At 23.7% G+C, this 22,312-nt stretch overlaps 5 protein-coding genes across 5 annotated transcripts; 1 reads left to right on the top strand and 4 right to left on the bottom strand. All coding sequences in view use genetic code 6, as the record gives it.

Annotated features, from left to right (window-relative positions):
- Window positions 1-3: 3 nt before the first annotated feature.
- On the bottom strand, window positions 4-1,752 carry TTHERM_00030540 (hypothetical protein; the record flags this gene model as incomplete). The annotated part of the gene is made up of 1 exon (XM_971858.2): window positions 4-1,752. The coding sequence occupies exon 1, from the start codon at window positions 1,621-1,623 to the stop codon at window positions 4-6; it is 1,620 nt and encodes a 539-aa protein (XP_976951.1). The 5' UTR covers window positions 1,624-1,752.
- Window positions 1,753-6,044: 4,292 nt separating this feature from the next.
- On the top strand, window positions 6,045-7,367 carry TTHERM_00030530 (hypothetical protein; the record flags this gene model as incomplete). Its single annotated transcript, XM_971857.2, has 1 exon — window positions 6,045-7,367. The coding sequence occupies exon 1, from the start codon at window positions 6,102-6,104 to the stop codon at window positions 7,365-7,367; it is 1,266 nt and encodes a 421-aa protein (XP_976950.1). The 5' UTR covers window positions 6,045-6,101.
- A 1,157-nt stretch (window positions 7,368-8,524) lies between these two features.
- Window positions 8,525-15,002, bottom strand: TTHERM_00030520 (hypothetical protein; the record flags this gene model as incomplete). The annotated part of the gene is made up of 12 exons (XM_971856.2): window positions 8,525-8,566; window positions 8,619-8,810; window positions 8,905-9,310; window positions 9,393-9,799; window positions 9,853-11,093; window positions 11,191-12,213; window positions 12,272-12,471; window positions 12,528-12,674; window positions 12,739-13,325; window positions 13,384-14,203; window positions 14,291-14,438; window positions 14,537-15,002. The coding sequence occupies 12 exons, from the start codon at window positions 15,000-15,002 to the stop codon at window positions 8,525-8,527; spliced, it is 5,679 nt and encodes a 1,892-aa protein (XP_976949.2).
- Window positions 15,003-15,607: 605 nt separating this feature from the next.
- TTHERM_000030519 (hypothetical protein) lies at window positions 15,608-15,922 on the bottom strand (the record flags this gene model as incomplete). Its single annotated transcript, XM_012797110.1, has 1 exon — window positions 15,608-15,922. The coding sequence occupies one exon, from the start codon at window positions 15,920-15,922 to the stop codon at window positions 15,608-15,610; it is 315 nt and encodes a 104-aa protein (XP_012652564.1).
- Window positions 15,923-16,741: 819 nt separating this feature from the next.
- Window positions 16,742-22,163, bottom strand: TTHERM_00030500 (hypothetical protein; the record flags this gene model as incomplete). The annotated part of the gene is made up of 14 exons (XM_971854.1): window positions 16,742-16,887; window positions 16,943-17,342; window positions 17,403-17,509; window positions 17,566-17,616; window positions 17,672-17,903; window positions 17,983-18,236; window positions 18,297-18,438; window positions 18,501-18,857; window positions 19,019-19,635; window positions 19,690-20,109; window positions 20,166-20,517; window positions 20,621-21,021; window positions 21,199-21,238; window positions 21,303-22,163. The coding sequence occupies 14 exons, from the start codon at window positions 22,161-22,163 to the stop codon at window positions 16,742-16,744; spliced, it is 4,380 nt and encodes a 1,459-aa protein (XP_976947.1).
- Window positions 22,164-22,312: the final 149 nt, after the last annotated feature.

The raw sequence follows: 22,312 nt of genomic DNA, 5'->3' as shown, positions 1-22,312 counted from the left end.
AATTCATTAAGATGAAATGAAGAAATTAAAACTATTACTATTTCCTTACAAGGGAATTTCAAATACTTAATGGCATGGATTCCTTAAAATAGGAACAATAGGGATATTACTAGGCTAAGTATTTTGTTGATATTTTTAAGTTTGCAAATGGTTTTACTAATTTATTTATTAAGTCTCTAAATATTATTAAATTGGCTAGTAGCTGTTTTCGTTTTGTAAATTGTGAGCATGAGAACCAAATAAATTAGAACCTAAGTTAGGATTCAATTATTATTATGATAATGGGGAGTTACTATTAAATGAATTATGCTTTTTTATTTATGAAACTACATTAGTGGTATCACTTAAGGGTAGAAATGGTGATGATTAAATATGTGCTAAAGTATTTTAGACATTAGATTATGTGCTGTTTTCTAATGAAAATTAATGGTATATATTAATTTATCTATTTATTTATTCATCTGTGTTATTTATGTTAGGTTAGTAAATTAGATCAGCGTTTTAGCTTTACACTTATTCAGTTTCAATATGAATTTTATCAAACTAGTTAGTCAAATCACTTAATTATCTTGTAGGTGAAAAGGCTTCATTTCGATATTTTCTACTCTATTTTGCAAAATTTGTTTAAATTCTTCTATTTTTCTTTCTTGCACTCTACTGGTCCTTAATTGAAGCACTTTTTATTTATTAATTATCTAATGAATCATCTTCGTATTCTTCTTCTTATGTTGTTGATTCTTCATCTTCATAAATTAGATTTGCTCCTGCACTTGAACTGTCATTTTCATACATATCTTTGTGAATACACTGCTTGTTTTCTCTTTTTCCTTTTTTAATCTACTCTTAATCTGTATTAGAAATGCGCAAATTTCTATTAAACTCTTATTCTAGAAGTTCCAACTCATAAGAAATCAAATCATCCTCCTTGTTACAGCCTTTCTTGAGTGAACTTTTACCTCCCTTATTATAGTCTTTATGTTGAAGGGAGTTTCCACTGTTACCAGCATCAGATTAGTTAGAAATTATACTTAAGTCTTCTTTATTCTTATTGTTATTATCTTTTGTCAAGTAGCGATCATCCTTCAATTACCAAATAGGTGTCTCAGGATATATTTTATACCATAAATCAACAATATTGAAAATATTTTTTTGCTTTTCGAGAGAAAACTAGTAAACCAGAAGCATTAGGGCTAACAATTTCATTTTAATTGAATTCCTCCAGTTTTTAGAGTGACGCAAATAGGAAAATTCTTATCCACTAGAATTAGTGTTATTAATTATCAAGACTAGGCTTTTCAAATATTCTTAAACAAGATTCTCTTGCTCAATAGCACTAATCAACTAATTTAGATGCTGACGACAGTTCATTAATGATTTTTTTGGCATTTTTTTCTTCAGCTCTTTGATTTTGTTAGAATCATATTTTTAAGAAAGCACTTTGTATATATATTAATCTATAAATACTGGTATAGAATCTTTCAATTCCTTTAAAATTGTCCAAACAGGTTTTTCATTTTTGTTGATTTCGTAGATCAGACTTAAAAAATCTTCTTTTAAATCGTGAACTTCATGTTGCACTTAAGCTATTAAATGTGGAGGAAATCTTGCTAAGATGGATGACATAGTTTTTAAATACTATTTATTATTTAAAGTGTTTTTTGTTTGTCTTTAATCCCTATTCTTCTTTCTGCTAATTATCAAATGTTTGATATATGTATTTAATCGTTTTGTTTTTATTATATTCTTATATATATTTTAGACAAAAAAAAAATAAAGACTAAGCAAGCATCTAAAAAACCCAATAAATTTTTCACCTTTCTTTTTATTTAATTATTCATGTAATAGAAAACCATTTATTTTGTTAATCTATTTAATCGATTGTTCATCAAATTGCTGACTGATCCTCCTTCCTATATCAACTTCTATCTTATAATAATTACCTCTTTTCGCTCCTAAAAAAAAATTTTTATAATTTTGTGATTTTAAAGGAATTATGTTCATTCATTTTTACATATAAGATTTAATCTTAAAATTTAGTTAGCCAATTATTAATTTATTCGTTAGAATTCATTTTTGTTTTACTTGAATTAATCTAAGCTTTTAATATCTATTTTACATAGGTTAATTACTCTTTAATTCAAAATTTTTTTATGAAGTATGAGTAGTTTTTATAAGTTGTATTAAATTATTTATTTATTAATTCTATTTTATTTTTTTATAAATTTTTATGGAGTTTTTGATAATTTAAGAAAAACATATATTAATATGCAATTAAATTTCTAAGATTAAAATTTATGAAAAAATTTGTTAAGTATTTTAATAATAAAATTTTATCAAATAATCCTTTTGAATAATAAAATGAAAATTAATTTTAAATGCTATTTTTTCTTTTAACTCTTAAAAAAATTTCTTAGATTAAAATAGAGATCTTGCTCAAACAAATATATAAATATTTCATGCGAATGGTCATAATAATTTATTAAGCGAATGTAATTTACTTTTATTTAGGGATTTATCAAAAATATTTGCTTTAGATATATCTATCTTTCCAGTAATTAATTAATTTATATTTTATTTGATAAAAAAAAATTTTTTTAATTGTTAATTTATATTAACTCTTTATTCTACAATTTTACAGAAGCAATTCTCTCTTAAAGAGATATATCTTTTTTTAAATAATTATATCTTAATAGAAATAATTTAGTGTTATTTAAGAAAGCAAACATCATAATTAGTAAAATTTAGTTTTTAAAAGAAATATCTCAATATATTCTAAGAAAATAAAAAATAAATATCTTTTGTAAATAAGTTTTATAATTTATTGTATTTAAAAATAAAAAATTATTTTATTTTAATTTAATTTAGGAAATAAATATATCTTTGTACATGTACTAACTACTCTGGGTATCGTAGCAATTGATTTATAGTTATATATTGTATTTTCTGAGTATTTAATATCCAACTTTATCAAGGTCTTTTATTGTTTGTTTCCTTTTTTTCTTATCAAGTCTCAAAATATCAAACAAATTTGAAATAAATAAAAATGAGGTAATATATTAAATCTTTCAATAATCTATAAGATAGGTGTATACGGATGCTTAATTGCATAATTACAAACTGAGTAATCTACTTTTTATATATTTAAAATCTGTTTATTAAAAAAGGATAAAAATAACTTTTAATTATTGTAAAATTTTATCAATTTTTAAGGGATATTTAAAAATTGAAATAAATTTTTTTGGCAATAAAACTTTAAAAAGTGTAACTATATAATTTTTATTTTAAAACTATTTTCTTATTCCTTGCTCCAAATAGATAGATAGATAGATAGATAGATAGATAGATAGGTATATAAATTGTGATCAAGGTTAAATATCAATTTTTATTTTTTCTGATCTAATAAATATCTGCAAAAAAGATTTAAATTATGATTTAACGTTTCTATTTAATTTAACTCAATATTAGATGATTAAAATCTCTTTTTTAAATTTCAAGAATTAATCAATTATTTGGTTGTTAGAATTTATGTAGATAAATATAGTTAATATCCACTTTTCAAATAAAACTATAGATAATATTAATTTAAAAAATAAACATAAATACCTGAATTTCATTTTCATACTTTTCTAATTCACCAAATTGATTAAAATTTGTATTTTTTAGCTAAATGAAATAACTTAAAATTAATACTTACAAAACAAAAAAAAAGAATTATTCAAGCATAAACAAAAAGAATTTTATTTTTATATAAGAAATGAGAATATATTGTTATAATTTTGGTTCAATAGGTTAAATAAATTATCAAGTTAAATATTAAGTGCTTAATAAAATAGAATTTTTTATTTTTAGTTAGAATATAGCATCACTAAGACCTATTATTTATTATAAAATTATATTAATATTTAAATATGGAAATATTTTTGACTTTATAACCTATCAAAAAATTATGAGCTTTTTTTCTTTATAAAAACAAATTTAATTTATCTTTTTTGAAAAAACTAAAAACAAAGCAAAATCAACAAACAAAACCAAGTCAGATATATTTATTTTGACAAAGTATCATTAGAAAAATTAAGTTTAAATGCTTAAATATTAATAAAATAATGCTCAATAATATTAAATTATATTAATTTTAATTCATAATATGAAATAAAAATAGAAAATATATATTTTGAAATTCTCAAATTTAAAATTGTTATTTTCAAACTTAAATTGAATCTATACTTATAAAAATTGTTTAAAATCTTTTTTAAAATTATTTTTAGGTAAAATCACATTAATTTATTGATTATGGAATCTTTCTTTTTTTATTCTATATAATTAATTTATTATATTTTATTTAAAAAACAGACTTTTTAAATATTCTAATAAATTCTTCTTGATATATAGGAAAAGAGCTTGAACTATTGGAGTAATTACTTTTTATTAATTATTTAACTGAAATAGGGACTTAAGATTTTTAAGTAATTGATTGATATTTTCCATTTGATGTTGAATAACGTTAATATTTTAAGAAGAAAACAAAAATTAAAAATTAAAGATAATCTTTTTAAAAGTATCTAGTTTTTATCATATATTTGTATTTTTTAAAATAAATAAAAAAGTGATCTCTAATTTCTATTTCTATTTTATGGGATTTTTTCAATAAAATGTAGATTGAAAATAGAATTTTCTGTTATGTTAATCATTTTTTTTATTTTACTTTATTGATATTAAAAAAGGATGATTTTAATTTTATTGATCATCGAAAATAGAGTTTCATTTTTGTAAAAATTAAATTAGATTTAAAAGAAATCTTCAATTTAGATTTAGGCTCTTAAGAAAATTCGTTTGATTTTTTCTTTTTGTTTTAATTGTAATTTTATGTAAACCAAATTTATCAAATAATAATACAAGTAAGATTTTTAGATGAAAGTATTATTAATAAATAGATGAGTAGTTTTAAAGTTTTGCTTCTTAAATTATGTAAATTATTACTTTTCTAATAATCAAATTAAATAAAATAATTAAGTTTTTGTTAATATATTTTTATAATAAATCAACATGCTTAAGTAGAGTTTGTGTTTTTATTTATAACAAAAGGCTCAAAAGTTAAGGCTATTAATTAAAATAACATTAAATTATTTAATTAATTAATGTATAGCACATGTCTTGAAGGAATTTCAGGATATTTCAAATATAAAAAGTAAATTAAAATCATATGTAAAAAACTATCAGTAAACAGATATTAGTTAATGTAACGATTCTATTGAAACATTTATGGTTAAAATTTGAAATTATTTTTTTACAAAAATAGAAAATAAGTTATTTAATAGCACAAAAGACTTAAATAACTTCAATAGCTATTTATAAAGCTATAATTTATTTAAATTGCTATTTTATTTTTTAAATAATTTTTTGAAGGAGATATTATTTTTAATCATTCATTTATTAGATTTATCGACTTAGAGTTCTATTTTTTTCCTCGTGAAACTAAATTAATAATGAAAAATAAAACAAACATTCCAATTACTTTTTTTTTACTAATTTAGAAAATTATTGTATTATCTTTTTATTTTTTTAACCAACCATTTGTTTTTTACTTTTTGACATTTTGGATTTGCCAAATTTAAATCCAGCCTTTAAAAAACTCTTTCGGAAAACAGTTTTTTTATTAGTTCAGAGAGAAAAATATGCATACATTTTCATTTTTTTACTGGTTGATAAAAAAAGATTTTGGACATCTTCTCGAAAATAATTAAACTTTTTACATTTTTTCAATCAGATTATGAAACAAAATAATACAAAATAAAGGCTGACTTCAACCCTTATTTAGTAAGCTCGCTAATCAGTTAATTTTATATGACTTTACTACTAATTATCCTGATTTCAAAAGTAAATAAGTATCTTTGATTAATATTTTTATTTAACAAATATCATACATTCTAATGTTGTTTTTGATTTGGGGAAACCATCCAATCTTAAAAATACCTTTTCTATTAATTATTAATTTTATGAGTTTTTCTTTTTAAAGATTAAATCATAGATATATCTGAGTCATTTTGAAAAAGAAAAAAATAATAATTAAAATACAAACTAAAAAATATAAAAAGAATATCTAAATGAACTAAGGACTTTAAACTGTAAAAAATACTCACCCTCAAGTCTATGACTAACTCTCATAACTAATGGCTTCAATGATCAAATTGACTATTGACTACGAGTAGAAACCCCTGAATAACATAAACAAATAATTTTAAGACTGTATCATGAACTACTTTTTTGAAGATTTCATTGGTGACTTGATAAAAAATAGATTTGAAAACCTCACCAAAAACCAAATAAAAAATAACTTTATGAGGACTATCTCTGATGAAATGAGTATGAAAAATACAAATTAAAAGGCTCCCTTTAAAAATAGTAGCTCTTTAAAAACCTTCTCAGAAAAGAAATACATGCTCTTACCTCAAAAATATATTGAAGAAATTATCAACTAAAAGAAAGAATCTGAATATATTTAATTACTTTGTTAGTACATCTTAGAAGATATACGCTTTTCTGAAGGAGAATTAAGATGGAGATCTCAGATTCGCAAAAAAGTATTCTCTGCTTTGTTATTGGTACATTTCTACAATGGCTATCCTATCTAATCTATCTTTGAGATGTGGGATAACACGTTTCCAACTTAGAGCATCAAAAATAAAAAGAAAGAATCTAAAAAATATCAAAAAAAAAGAATAGCTCATTCCCCAAAAATAGTAATTGAAGAAAAATTAAAAAACTAAGTCTCTAAAAATACTTCTGCTTAATACGAATCTGGAAAAAGAAAGTGCTCATCTATTTAGATAATTGAACCTCCAATTTCAAAAAAATCATAAATAGATCATTACTTTTCAAATTTTCCCTGCTAGCTTTAATAGAATTCTTCATAAATCTTACTGGGTTCCAACACATTAACTCCCTTACATCAGTTACCTTCATTTTAATAGTAATCTGTTTCTAATGAGCTTGAAACTGAGTAAAGCGAAGACTCCAGTGTAAAATTTCAGAGTTAAGACTAGTCAAACACTTTCTATGAAGAGAGTGTTTATAGCTGCAATCAACTAGGTTAATAAAATAACCTTTGTTATGATACAGCTAAATTTGAGAATCACTTATTTAATCAAGCCAATCATATATTTGATTTTCAAAATTAATAACAAGAATCATTAATTGAAAAATGCCAAAATTTTCTCTTCTATTCTAACTATGACTATGAGAATTAAGCCTATCAAGATGCTATGCCTAACTATGAAAACGGGTACTATCCATCTTATGTTGAAAGTAGCTTAAATTCATATCAAGGCGAATTTAAAAACTTTGACTTAAACATGCAATACTTTTCTTGATAAAAGAAAAAATCTCTGGTATTTAGATTGAGTCTTTGCTGTTTATGAATTCGTTTTATACTGCTCATCTAATCTTACCGGCTTTCTTTTACCTGATTAAAAATATTACAACGCTAAGCTAAATATTAAATAACTTATTGTTTAAATTGGTAACCGAGCTACAATTAATTAGATAAAAGGCCACCAAAAGTTTTTGATTTCCTTAATTAAAAATATCTTTCTTTCTTTGCCTTTTATCATATGCAAGAGCGAATCCACTCTCATAAACAATAACCAAAAATAATCAAGTAAAGAAAGAACAAATCACTTTCACAAAACCCTTCATTCAAACCAAAACTTCAACTTTCATTCATCCAACTTCAACCTTTCATTCATTCACCAAACTTCAACCTTTCATTCATTCATCCAACTTCAACCTTCAAACCAACTTCACTTCAACCTTTCATAACAACCAACAACTTTAATCTTTTATATAAAAAAAATTCAAATATGTATTTCACCTTCATCTATACTTTCTATTCGTTTGTAAAACAAATTTCATTTAAAAAAAAAAACCCAAAAAAAAAAAGCATTTGTCTTTCTCTAAATTACTCAAATATAAGTTTTCCAAAAACAAAAAAAATAGTTTGTTTAGACATCAGCATATTTAATTAATAAAATAAGAAATTAAGTACAAATAAATATTTTGAAAATCCTTACATATTAATAATGATCATATTTTAAATTTTATAAATCAATTCTGAGCAATATTTGAACAAAAACACTTAATTTTTACAAAATTCTAATTTCTTAAAATTTAAAATAAATTAAGTCATTAAAATTTTATCAAAAATACATATTATTTTTTTAATTTTAGATATAAAATTACAAATAAATTTTATATAGTTTTTCATTTTGATTTTGAATTAAATCAAAAAATGTAGAAACCCATCTTTTCTAAAGACTATTGATTACAATGTTAATCTTCATAAATTATTAAAATATATTTTTATAATATAAATTTGTATTTATAGTAAATATACAATTTACATAAAAAAAGTAAATTCATATTTTTTTTTGGATAAAATGTTATAATATCAGGATAAATAATTTTTAGTTATAATTATAATTGATTTATAAATTCAAAATTTTCAGATATTTGACTCCTATAAGAGATTTCACTCACTCGATTTAAATGCGTAAGCAGATAACTTCTTAACCTATAAGAATAAAATATTTTAATATAAAATATATAATTTTTATTATTATTACATGTTAGGGATTATTAGTATATATGAAGAAGACTTCCTGTTTTCCAAATAAAGAACTTCTAATAACTTATTTAAATTCTCCCTTTTCGTTAAGGCGTAAAGTACCAAATGCATCTGAAAGGCTGACAGAATTTTTACTATCAAGATGAACAATGCAGTAAATTCCATCATTATTAATTTCAAAGTATTTTTACTTTTTAGAAAAAAAATTAATGAATTAATTTAAATTAAGACTAAATTAATTAATGCATTTTTAATTATTTAATTGTAAATATAAATTTTATTACTATGTGCTAAGCTTCAAATTTAGGTGTAAAGTGGCTTGATATATATTAAATATCTGTCCATTCAAATTATCTCATAACTAAGAAGTGAATTATTTTGAATTTGAGGTCTGATTACAGTTTTCTAAATACTTCATATAATTAGATCTATTAATCAATTCTAATGACCATTACTAACTGATTGTCATACATTTTGTCGACATCTTATTGCTCTTAGTTGTTTTCGTGAGCCATTGAAAGAATCTATTGAGACATAAATTAAAGCTCTTTAAATTCTCTTTGTTAGCATTTGTAATTCAAACTACAATACATACCCTTATCGAGCATATATTCAGTGGAACTCTCTACATTAATAGTCTCCTTCTTAAAAACTGAGTATTTTTCAGCTAATTCGAATAATATTTTTTTGCTATTTTTTAAGAATTTATATAAAGTTAGTTTCTTCCTTTTACAATATAACTTAAATATTTTTAAAAAATGAATTTATTTACCCATTGAAAATACCATTTTCTTTAGAAAGAACTAAGAAGTACATGCTTTCTCCTTGTAATCTAGTCATTAAGTTATCAAGAGAAGCTTTTATTTTTTACAGCTTAGTTCCTTAATCGTGCATTTAAGATTCATAGCCTGAAAATGCTTAAAGTAAGTTTTCTTATATAACTTCAGAAAACTCCCTTGAGCATCTGTGTTTGAAAAAGCTTTTGATTTTGAATTAATTATTTTCAATTATCTTTACTAATCCTACGAGAAGTAAAGTTTTAACAACATCTTCACTTAAAATAATTAAAGTTTCTATTTCACCTGTATATCCACTAGAAGGAAGATCAAAAATAAAACTACCTTTGAAGCTCCAATCATCAAAGGCTCCTATACCAAGAAGTTTTGTAAAATTAGAAACCTTTATTTAGTTAATATGATGTCAATTTAAATATTTTGTATTTTTTATTTTACCTGTTAAGCAGATGAATCAAGGAAAAAGAGGGTTAAAAATTCTGTTGGAAGTGGTTTAGCTTAAGTGTGAGGAGTTTATTTAGCTCCATGAGTTACTACAGTAGATTCATTGATTGTTTTGTTTGAGTGAACAAATGGAACTTCTGTAAATAACTTGTCTAAATGTTTAGATTATCTATCTCCTTAGTACCTAAACACGGCTAAATAAAAGTCTTAAGACAAAATTTCTTCGCCTAAGCGACTACAGAATGTACTGAATTCTGGCTTTTTCTTAGTAATGCTATTAATTTAGATATTATTTTATATAAGTTAGTGCAATATAGATTTTAGATCAACGTGTTCAGTTTCTTCTTCAATAGAAGTATTTAGTTTCTGCTAAATTTAGGATTTAAAAATTTTTGATACTGAAAGTAGTTCTAATCCATAAGAGGACATAATCTTAAGATCATTTCCAAGTGGCACTGCCTGTGAGGCTGTTAAGCCTTCCTTTTCTTCATAGTCATTTAGGAAGGGCCAGAGAGCTATAAAAAGAGGGAATCTTTCAGATGGAGTAAAGTTAGACTTAATATGACGATTAAAGAATATATCCTTCAACAAGGTTAGTGATAAATCGTCTTTAGTATAATAGAATATTTCTCTTTTTGAAGGATGTAAGAAAGGATTATAATCAATAATTTTATTTAATAATGTATTTCTAAGAGATGAAATATTTGCTCCTTAAATATGAAGAACTAGATTAATTCTTTCGTAGTCATTTTCACCTGAATTCAATTCTTAGAGGTTTTCATTCTCAATAAAAGCAGAAAAATCTTCATCTTTTTTTAATATGGCAGAAAGATTTGAACTATCAATAACACGGATATTAAGTAATTCAAATCCTCTTGCCTAGATTTTACGAATTACTTCACAAAATTGCTGAGGTAAAAATTTTGAACTGAGCAAACATATATGTTCTCTGATTGGTTAGCTATTAAGCAAAAATACTGGGTTAAAGGGTTTAGGTTTTGTTAAGTAAAGTTATTTTTTATTTGTAAGTCCTTCAATTACTTGAATATCTTAAACTGTTTAAATCTTTTCCAATCTACCACAAAAGAAATAGCTAATTAAACGTCTGCTTAATGCTTTATTGTAAGGAATAATAATTGAATCATCTCTTCCTGTGCTGAATAGAGCATTTAAGCTATTTGGCTCTACTCTCTTAGCCAATTAGGCATCTTCAGATCCAACCATTTTTTTTAATTCTAAAATTTTCGAAAAATTAAAATAAATAAATTTGAATTTATGTTTTATATTAAAAGTAATTTTTATAAGAAATGATCAATATTTTTAATTATTTACTTGAGTGAAGATCGAATCCAGCAACAGAAATAACTACGATTGGTTAATTTGTGTTGGTATTAAAATTAATATTTTCAACATAGCTCTTGAATTCTTACACTGTTTTTTAATCGAAAAAGAATGACTTCATACCTAAAATTTATATTCCCTTTTCTTATAATTTGTTTAGAGTGTAGTGGATTACATCAGTCATTTATTGCTTTTATCTTTAAGAAATTTCAGTGTGCGAGGGAACTAAATTACTTAAGGATTCACTCAAATTAGAATATTATTCAGTTGTTACGTCCTATTGCATTAAATCAGAAGCATTTGAAAAATCAACTCCTCTATTTTATTATTGTCTTAAAGCAGAAGGATTTTGAATTTCAGAATAATTTCTAATTATGATGACAGACGTTTCCCATTTATTACCATGAGAGTGACTTATTATAGAAGGAGAATTAGATGGGGAAGTAGGTAATAATTATTTCTTTTTATTTTAGTGGATAGCTAATTAGTTTGTTTGATGATAAGAGGTTTTTGTAGGACAAATAGAATGGAAAGTATTAGATTCATTAAACAATTTCTTAGCAATCTCCATATTTTTATAGTAAGCAGTCTTAAAATCGCTTAATTTCATGTCTCTATTAATGACTTTTTCACCATATTTTCTGATTGCTTGATCAAGGCATCCATCACTTAGGAACTCTGTCAAAGCAAGATCTAATTGCTTAGAAAGTGTATCTTAACCTCTACCAATATAGGTATCAAAGAAAAGATAAATAGATTTTTAAAGTTTATCATCGTTTATTAATTTATCGAACTTAATTGCATCGTTTAAGTAATTACTCAAATACTATTCGTCTTATTCATCATTTATTTCACTTGTATGGCTGCCTATGTAGAAGCTGACTAGACAAAATGGGAATCCTTTAGAGCTTAATCTTTAGCATGGTATTTCATCTAAAGGGTTTTCACTTACTATTTCCCCCAATTCCTTTTCACTAGGAGGTTATCTAAAGAAACTATTTCTCAAGAAGAAGCCTATATTTTATATGGTAAATTATTAATTAAGCTATAAACTAATGAAAGAAATATTTACTTAAGAACTAAAATACAAATTCTTGGCATTTATCTAGATAAGGGAAGATCAAAATCTAATATCTCGATGTTATTCCATCTCTTGAAATATCGTATTTTTTCAAGTCAGCTATCTTAGTAGTTATTTTAGAGGGCAAAGAGGATATTTGTGATAAATAACTAACCTAATCATCAAAGAAGCACTTGAATGGGTCATTTGAGCTTTAATAAAAATATTGTTAAACATTTCTTTTCAATTAAAAAATCATTTTATTTACGGGAAATTTTTTATTTTTTATTCAAAGAAGTGAATTTTTTCTTTGATTAAATTTTCCTTTTACTCCTTTTCTTCCTACTCTGTTTGAATCCTTTATTTTTCTTCAAATTCCTTTTCTATTTCCTCCCTGCGTTTCTGTTGTGCTTCACTATTTATTTATTAATTAAAATTATTTCAAAAAAAATGATTCTTATAAATGAATTAATTAATACATGTATTCTTTCCATTTTTCTTAGTTAACCTTTTCTAAATTTAAGGGTTCTCTTAATTTGATTTTAGTTTCAATATCTAGCTTCTTGAGGTGATATTCTTCTTATATTTATCTAATTCTTTCTTAGTCGGCCTTTCTTCTTTACTCTTCTTCGAATTATTCCTTAATCATTCTTTGCATTTTTTCCTCCTCTAATTATCTTTTAAAAGCCATACCAGCACTAAATTCTAAATCCCTCCAGTTCTAACTTCCTTCCTAATTGGATTCGTCGTTTTCCCCTGCTTCATTTTCAGATTTCTTTTTCAACTTTTCTAAAAATTATTACTTTTGCTTTATTTATTTCTCTTATTTTGCCAGTAACTCGTCTGTATCTTCTGAAATTTACTTTTATTCTGAAAACTCTGAAAACTAAACTTTCTTCTTATTAAGCATATTCGCTTTTCTTTCTTCCTTTTTCTTTGTGATAAATAAATCTATTTCAGCATCAGATTTTAATCCGATTCTTTAGGCTTATAAGTATAGCTCATCATCTAACTCTTCTTCATCATTCCCAACTTCATCTTCACTTCCCGAATCCTCTTCTTCAGCCTAATAAAGTATATTTACAATTCATTAAATAAAACAATTTCAAACTAAATTAATTTACAAATTGTGAGAAAATTCCTTTTTTAGTTGGAACTTTTTTACTTTAATCATTTTTCTTTTCAAGAATAATTTCTTCTTCTTCTTCTACTGCCTTATTTGGTTGCTAAGTTTAATTTTTTACATTTTTGGATTTATTGTCACCTATGATTTCGTTAAGTTCTTTAATATCTTTTTTGATTTAATTTTCATGGAACTAAACAAGCTAATCTCCTTGTTCTTTTTATTTTAGTTATTCCAAACCTTGTTTGATTATTTCTTATCTGATTTAATCTTCATTATCAACTTTTTGCTGATTCTTTTCTTTTTACTCTTTTAGCTTTTTATCTTCTGTTTAAGCCTCTTCGAAATAGTTGTTGACCTTAACTTTAGAGCGCATTTTTTCTAAGGAGTTGAGAGCTTCATCAATACTTTTTAAACCCCTTTCAGCTAAGTACAAATCTACATTAATTTTCTTTTTCTCTTCCTCTTATTCTTGCTGTTTCTTCTTTTCTTCTTCTGTTAACTCCATCTATTTCTTCAACTCTTCTTAGTCTCTTTCCTATTCTTCCTTTGTCTCTTACTAATCTTGCATAATTTACTAATTAACTTAGACTTCTTTCTCTTAATCTTTCTTTTTCAATTCCTCCTCTTCTTCATCAGGTCTTGCAAACATACTTACATAGTTGTCCATCTTAATACCCATTTCTGGTTCAGGTGGGACTAATCCAGCACCTTTGATCTAAACTTTTTATGACATAATTCTTTATGCCTACTCTCTAGTAAGTTCTTCTCTTTCTACAATAAAATTAAAATTAGTAGGCTCAGTAAACTTAGCTCTAAATCTATTTTTTTACAAATGTTTGTTAATCAATTTCATAAAAATTTGCATATAATTAAATCCCTCTTAAAATTATAAAATAAAATCTCACATTAGAGGCTTAGTGAACATGTCTTCGTCTTATTCTCCTGCTAATTTTTCAAGGCTCTTAAAAAACTCTTCTTGCTACTTTTTAAAAACCCTTTCTCTTTCTGTCTTATCCTTTATACCCATAACGCTATCCTTCAAAACATTGAAAGCTAAAAATTAAAAAAAAAATTGCATTAAATCTCTACTATTAAACTAAATGTATATAAAGGCTAATGAAAAAGCTTGACATATTGTATTATTTATTTACTTGTAGGTTGAATTTTTTCTCCTTTATCATTTAGGTAAAATGCTTAAAGCTTTTCTTCATCTGATATTTTTAAAAAGTCTTTGTTTTGTCTTGCTTTAGGTAATTTTTCAACCAATTCTTAAACTTTAAGTGCATTATTTGGATCCTCCATTTTCATAACGCTCTTGGATACTCTATCAAGACGGTCTTTATCTTTATCTTCATAACGCCTCAAATGCAATTATTTCCATCTCTATCTGCATGTATCGAAATTAACCTTCTGTTGCTATTTATCGCCTATAACACCTGCTAGTCTTTGGGCTATTTTATCAAAATCAAACTGATACTCTACAACCAAATGCTCCAATTAGCGGTCTATGTAATCATCCCATATACTCTGCTATGTTGAAGAATTTTATTAAGCTTAAGCATTGTATATGCTGCTATTATTTTCCTTTTCTATATCCTATAAATACGACTAAAACATTTTAGCTATTGAATGTATCGTATTGTTAAAAAATATGTGAATTTAATTATATGAATTTGATTATTTTTAAATATTTATAATTATTGATTTACGTATAACTTTATTTTTAAAACTTCGATAAGTTTTTTCTATGACTAATATCTTCTGAGATTAGGTTAGTAATGGATATCTTCAAATCCAAACATATATATTTAAAAATTAAAAAAATATATAATTTTTTAAGTTGCTGAATATTTTAAATGTTGAATTTGCGCTTCTTTTTTATATTCAATAATTAATTAATAAATAATTATTTTTTATTTTTAAAAAAATGATTTTCAAAAAAAATAATTTCTAAGTTCAAAGACTATAATTAAAATTTTTAAAACAACCTATCTCAGTGTTAACTGTTAATAACCCTAAAAATGTAAAACTGATAAATTGTTTATTTCACTTTACTTAAAAATAAATAATTTTTATTAATAATTAATTCTAATAAGTTTTAAAAACATTCTATTTTTCAAAAATAAATAAAATAATATTTTAATTTTTATTAAATAAATAACAAGAAAATATATTTTAATCTTGAAAAAGATTTAATTTTTCTATTTTTGATACAAAATTTATCAATTTAGTCTATTGCATTTTGATAAATAATTAAATAGAATAAAAAGTGTAAAAAATGTTTCCATCAATTCACTCTAATGCTTATTAGCAACCTCAGTATGATTAATAACAATAACCGTATTAGTAGGATTAAAATTTTAACTAGTTTACTATGATTCCAAACTAGTTTAATTCATATTATTAACAACCTTTTGAAGCTCCTATAAATAAATATACAAATGATTTAGAATCCTACTACTAAAATAATAGAGATAAAGTTTTTGCTAAATTTAATTAGAGATATACTAACCCAAATCCACCATTAGGTGGAGCATCCAAAATGAGTTTACCACAAATTCCTCAGATCAGGCTACCAGCTATAGATTGGTAAAATTTCTATCAAGATGCCTAATAATCCCTTTAAAACTAAAATAAATTTATAAATAATATGGATACAAAAATTTTAATTCTAGACAATCTAATACATTAAAGTGATGATTGGGTTGTATAAAAGTATTATGAAAACAAATAAAGGTTTGAAAAAGTTAAAATGTAGGAAAGAAATTTTAAACTCAAAAAGGCACTAACTGACTATAGAAAATTTGCAAAAAAATATTATGGAGCATTTAAAAATCCTCCTAAATATTATCAAGAAGATTATTGATCATAATAATTGAAAGTCTATAATGATAGAATTTATAAATTAGCTGTACTTTTTGTTTAAAGAACATTTTAAATATAAAACTATAAAAAAACACCCTCATATATATCAATCAATTAGAAAACTTAATCAATATTAAATAATATCACTTAATTAGTATTTAAATAATCTTAAAATGTAAATTTGTATTAATTCTAATGAATAATAAAATAAAAATTCAGAATTTATCGTTGAATACTTATTGAAAACCCCTTATCATATATAAATAAAATGAAATGATAAATTATCTATTTCATAATATTATTTTGAATGTATATATAATAATATCAGTAATTATTTTATGTAACTATATTCTTATTTACAAATAGAACGATTAAATATCATTTAAATTTATATTTATTTTTTAACTACTTAGACTTTTACAGAAAAAAATAAAAGTTATGACTGCTATTTAATACTTTAGATATCAAATAATTTTATCGTTTTTACTTCTTCAAAGTATTTCTTCAAATCTTCTGCCAATAATATCAAGCATTTGAATTTTTACTGGAAGCAAGTTTTGTAATAAAATATTAGCTTCAAAATCTATAAGGATAGACCTAGACTCTTTTTCCATAAGTAAGTAACTTACCCACAGACCTATTTTCATAAAATAATAAAATAAAATAAATTATATTATAAATTAATTATTTACTATTTGGTCTCTATGGCGAAGGTTCTGCAATTAACTTAAAGAGAGTTTTGATAATTTGCTTAATTTCTGACATAAATTTACCTGCTTTTAAGAATCTGTTTTTAATTTATTTTTTGTATTCTGAAGCATTTTCTTTTAGTTGTTCAAAGTTAGTTGCTACTCCATGTTCTTTGAAATTTTAATTGAATGCTTAGCATTTTTCTTAGCTGAACAAATTCTTTTACACACAAAGATTAACAAACTTATTTAGAGATAGAGCCTTTTCTCCATTACTTGGATTTATATTGTCCGCTTCATCAAAGAAAATTTCTTCAACTTTATTAATATCATAAATATCTTTTTCAATGAACCTGAAAATTAAGTCAAATTCATAGAGTTCAATTTAATCATTTGCATCGAGCTTTTTTTAAATTATAAAAAATTAATGAATAAATAATACCAATAAAAATCAATTTATTACATCAGTAGCATAGAATATATCCTCTATATGTTTCTTGTATTTTTCTTTTCTTTCTGAATAATAAAATAGACATTTCTTTATCAACAATTCAAGTTCAATACCTTTTTCTACAAAATAATTACAAAGAATATTGGTTAAAATAAAAAAATAATTTGTTAATTACAAAGTGAGGTCATCTTTATATCTGTAATAAGCTTGTTGAATCCTTCTTTTTCTATTTTAACATAAACAGTTTTATTAAATAATAAGAAAAAATAAATTATGTTTACCTAACTTATCTTAAAAGTAAATATTAATAAAATCAATAGCTTTTTCAGTTACTATTTAGCCATGCTCGCTATTTAAATTTAAAATATTATGGTTTATGTTTTGGAAGTACTTTAAGCCCAACAAGAAATAGTAGTAATCTGTTTCATCGTATTTATGATTAAGACCAAGGAAAGTTGCTACCATTTCCATTTTAATATTTTTATCTTTATAAGCATAAACGCTCTTCATAATCTATTAGAAAATAAATTAATAAATCTTCAAATATACTTTGTTGATAAGATAAACTAAAATAAATAATTAAATTTTATACTCTAGCTAGCTTATCTTCTGCAACTCTTTTTAGGCCATGCTTTTGTATCAAAATATCATAGCAGGAAACATGTAAGGGTATTCTAAATGCTTATTCATTTTTGAGAATTTCTTAATATACTACAGTAAAGAATTTTTAGATGGAAGCTAGAGGAACAACAGCACTTTTAATAGAATTTCTCTTTTTAAGAATATTTTCTAGAATATTAGTTGCTTAATTAGTATTTTGAGAGTAAATTCTTTTTGTCTATTTTGCTATTATAAAAATAAAAATTACACTTATTTAATTTTCATTTATTATTTATTATGTATTACTTTGTGAAGCTAATTTTTTAGATTCTATGATAGAACCTTTATTTTTCTTTCCTCTGCTAAATTACATATCTGTTTCCCTTCTACCTCCTAATTTTATAAGCAACTTATTTAATTCTTCTCTAGACTTAGGCTCACCATTTTCCTAATCAATTAATTGATTAATTTAATTATTTACTGTAATTTATTTAAAATAAAATGAATTACTTCTAAAACTTCTTTGCTTAAATATTAGGATAAAATCCTTTACAGACCTTATTATTCAGGTAATTATAGATTTTTTAATTCCTGCTACTATTCTAAAATTAAAGATCCAATAAACTAAGAATCAGTCATATTTTTTTATTCATTTAATTCTTCTGTTGATAAGATATTTTCTTCTTAGTCCTAATTAACATGATGTTAGTCTAATACTTCCAACTTATCTTAATCTTATATTTGAGTAGGTTTTTTCAACAACTAACCAATAACAGCAGTAACCATTTATTTTTATTTAATATTTTTTAAAAGCTTTTATTCCATTTATTCAGTTGTGCTTTCTAAGGTCTGAATCTATTCTTCTTACTTTAATATAAAAAAAAAGTTGTTAATCAAAAATGTTTGTTTACTCATTTGATCAAATGAAATTTAAGTAAAATAAAATCCAAATGAAACATTTTTCAAATAAATAGGAAAGAAAAACTTTCCCAAATTTCTCTTTCAATCCAAAAAATTTTAAGTCTTACCGATTTAATTTTTTCAATATATGTTAAGGCTCTCTTCTTCCATCTTCTCTTTTTGTCTTAATAATTTTGTTCAACTTCTTTTAATTAAATACCAAGATCGAGAGTTTATTATTATAATTCAGTGTTTTTAGAGGCAAGCTGTCCATTAACATAAGCTAATTTTTCATAAGTAACAACTTGTAACTTGCAATGATCTAACGCATTTAAAATAGTTTCTTTTTAACTAAGATCTAATGCACTCTGTTTAACTATTTGATAAGAATTTGTATATATTTTGGTTAGTTCAGGAGAAGAATCAGCAAAAATGCTATTCTATGAGAGCTCTTTAATCAAAAAATTAATGTGTTCATTTTCTGAAATTTTAATTTCATCAGTCTGCACTCCTGTTTCAACGATGTCAAATAGTTCTAATTCTGGTATCTTTAAATCTGCCAATTTTTTTTCTTCCTCCATAAAAAATTCTAATTCATTCTGTCTGCTTTCTTTCTCCTCGTTTTTTCCAAATATGTCAGAATCATCACTCATTGCATCTTTTTCTTAAGCTGAGTATTTAAAAGAATTTAAGTAGTCTTTCTTTTTTTTCTCATCATCTTCATCTTCTACCATATTCCTCTTATCTAAAAAAAAATTTATTTCAGTTATTAAATTTATCAAATAAATATGATATTTACTAAAATTAATTAAATGGGAAACAACAGATACTTTGCTCTTCTTTTCAACGACTTTCAGATTAGTAACTGAGCTCTTTTTTGATAGTGCATTCTCAAAATTTATTTATTAAATGCTTTTTATTCCTTCTAAGTCTTAGTTTTATTATTAAAATTACTCTTCTCCTACAGTATTCGATAAGCTAACTTGATTTGAATTTTTTGATTAATTATGATTGCTGTGATGATAATTTTGGTGATTATCGTCATGCACTTTATTATCTCCTTGTAATAACTTTAGCTTTAAATTTTCACTTAAAGCAGCCTCGAGCTCAAATCTTAATTCTTCTTCCATTTACTGAGCTTTTTTTATTTCTATTTCATACATTTTAACTTTTTTTCTAAAGTAGTGAATCGCATCTGTTAACTGTTCTGACTATTTTGCTTATTAAGTAAAATAATTTATATTTTAGAAGAAATTTAACATTTTTGTTTGTTACACTGATCTTTGACTTCTTTCTTTTTTTTTTCTAGCTCAGTTTCGATTAATTTAATTGTTTGATCATACATTTTATGAATTCTAGTAACTTCATCTAGATATTCTTTTTCTTCACCTATTTTTGAGTTCTAAGTTTGGTCAATACCTCTCTATAGGATATCAAGATAAGAATCCCATACCTTTTAAAGGAGTCTACCTCTATCTTTGCACTGAATTGTGATTTATCTAATCAATTCTTTCATGCAAGCAACGTAAATAATTTAAATTTAGTCAAATACTTCTTTAATATTCATGTACTCATTTAGCTGTACTTTATCAATCATTTCAGTTAACCAGTTTTCTAATTCTACAACCTGTAGATTTTTAAATTAAATTCATAAATTTATATTAAAATTAAATATTTGATATATTAAACTAATCATTTTAAGATATATAATTAGTTAGTTAGTTAGTTACTTCGCTTCTATTAGTTGGCTTTGTTAGAAGAATGTCTTTATTAGATCTAAATTTTTACCCTCCAGAGACTGAAAATCCGCTTTATATTATTGAATTATTTTAACTCTAGGATTATTACTATTAATTAATATTGTTTTAATCAGCCGACATTCTTTTCTACAGAATTTATTTAGAATCTAAATTATTGACTGAAAAAGGTAATTGATTTTGAGTAAGATTTTGCATTGAAGTCTTATTTGAATCCATAATTTTAGCACCAGTATGGCTTAAAATATTGCTAATATTATGACTTTTAATATTTTACTAACTTACTGATTTTCTTTGCTCTTCCATAAGAATTTTATTTTAAATAGAAATCAAATCAGTATCAAATTTTTCTTTATTATGAGAGTGCTCATACACTATGTAAAATAAAAAATTATTAAAATAAATTTATGATAAAATCAATGAAATTTGTTGGATTTTTTAATTGAATAACTTGAATTCTTTAAAGTAGCTTTAAAAAACATATTTTCTATTTTTAAATTCTAATAGTAATTTAATCAATCATTAACCCATTAAATACAAATTATGATTACTTTGAATATAAACATTTCCTTTCTTTTGTTCTTAACTTGACTAATATTTTTTAAAATTATAATCATTTAATATGTATTTAAAAAGCATTTGTATTCAAATTTACATGAAAGAGAACAGCAGGATTTTTAAGGATGTAAGTATTTGTTGCAGTTTGTGGATCTATGTGGCCAGAGTACCTATAATCTTTTTGATCTTTGAAGTAAGAGATATCATGATTAGATTTTATACTTTTAAGCTGTAATTTTTTTTATTGTGACAATAATTATTAAGCGTTTTGAGCTTTCTACCTAAGCTATTCATCAGCAAGCCTATTTTCTCCTTGAGAATACAAACCACTTATTGGCTCTAGCCTAGTAGAAGAAACCTTCACACTCTTAAAAGCATTCAGAGTAACCTGTTATGAATTGTCTTTTATAGGATTAGTTAAAATATCTTCGAATATATTTTTAGGTATAAATGAAGTTGATAAATCATTGTTTGATGTCATTTAAGCATAAGCTTGTTAATTCTAAGCATTTGAAGGTTAAATAATTGATATTTCATGTCTCTTTGTAGGTGATAAGTTTCCTTAAGAATTATATCTAAACTATAATTTTTTTCCAGTATTATTTGTATCATTTTACATACTCAACGTTGGTTGTTGATTTTCAGATATTGCAGGGTTACTTCTTCCGCTATAAATTATTTATTAGCTATTTTATTTTTGCTACTAATCTCCTTCATTCAAAAACTTACTGTCAAATATCTATTTATATTTTTCCATATTTCTTTATATTATTTCTTTCTATTATTAAGCTGTTTCATATTTTATCTTATGTTTTCCTTATTATTAAGAGTCTTAATTGCTTTTTGAATGATTAACTTGCTAGTCTTTTGGCTTTCCAAGTCTATCCTTACTCATCTTATTAGTATTGCTACCAACAACTTCCTCAGTATTGCTCTGATCAACAATACTTTTTTTCATATTCACTAAGTTATTAAGTAATCTTTAAATTGTTTTTTTAGATAAATAGATAGATAAATTGTGTTAATTAGTTAATTGCAATTACTACTGTTAGCAAAATAAGATATGTTTAATTAATTCTAAGTTTTAAATTCAATCAAAAATCACAT

Source organism: Tetrahymena thermophila (assembly GCF_000189635.1).
Source record: "Tetrahymena thermophila SB210 genomic scaffold scf_8254667, whole genome shotgun sequence".
In the NCBI taxonomy this organism is placed as follows: Eukaryota; Ciliophora; class Oligohymenophorea; order Hymenostomatida; family Tetrahymenidae; genus Tetrahymena; species Tetrahymena thermophila.
This window is presented reverse-complemented; position numbering and strand designations above follow the sequence as displayed.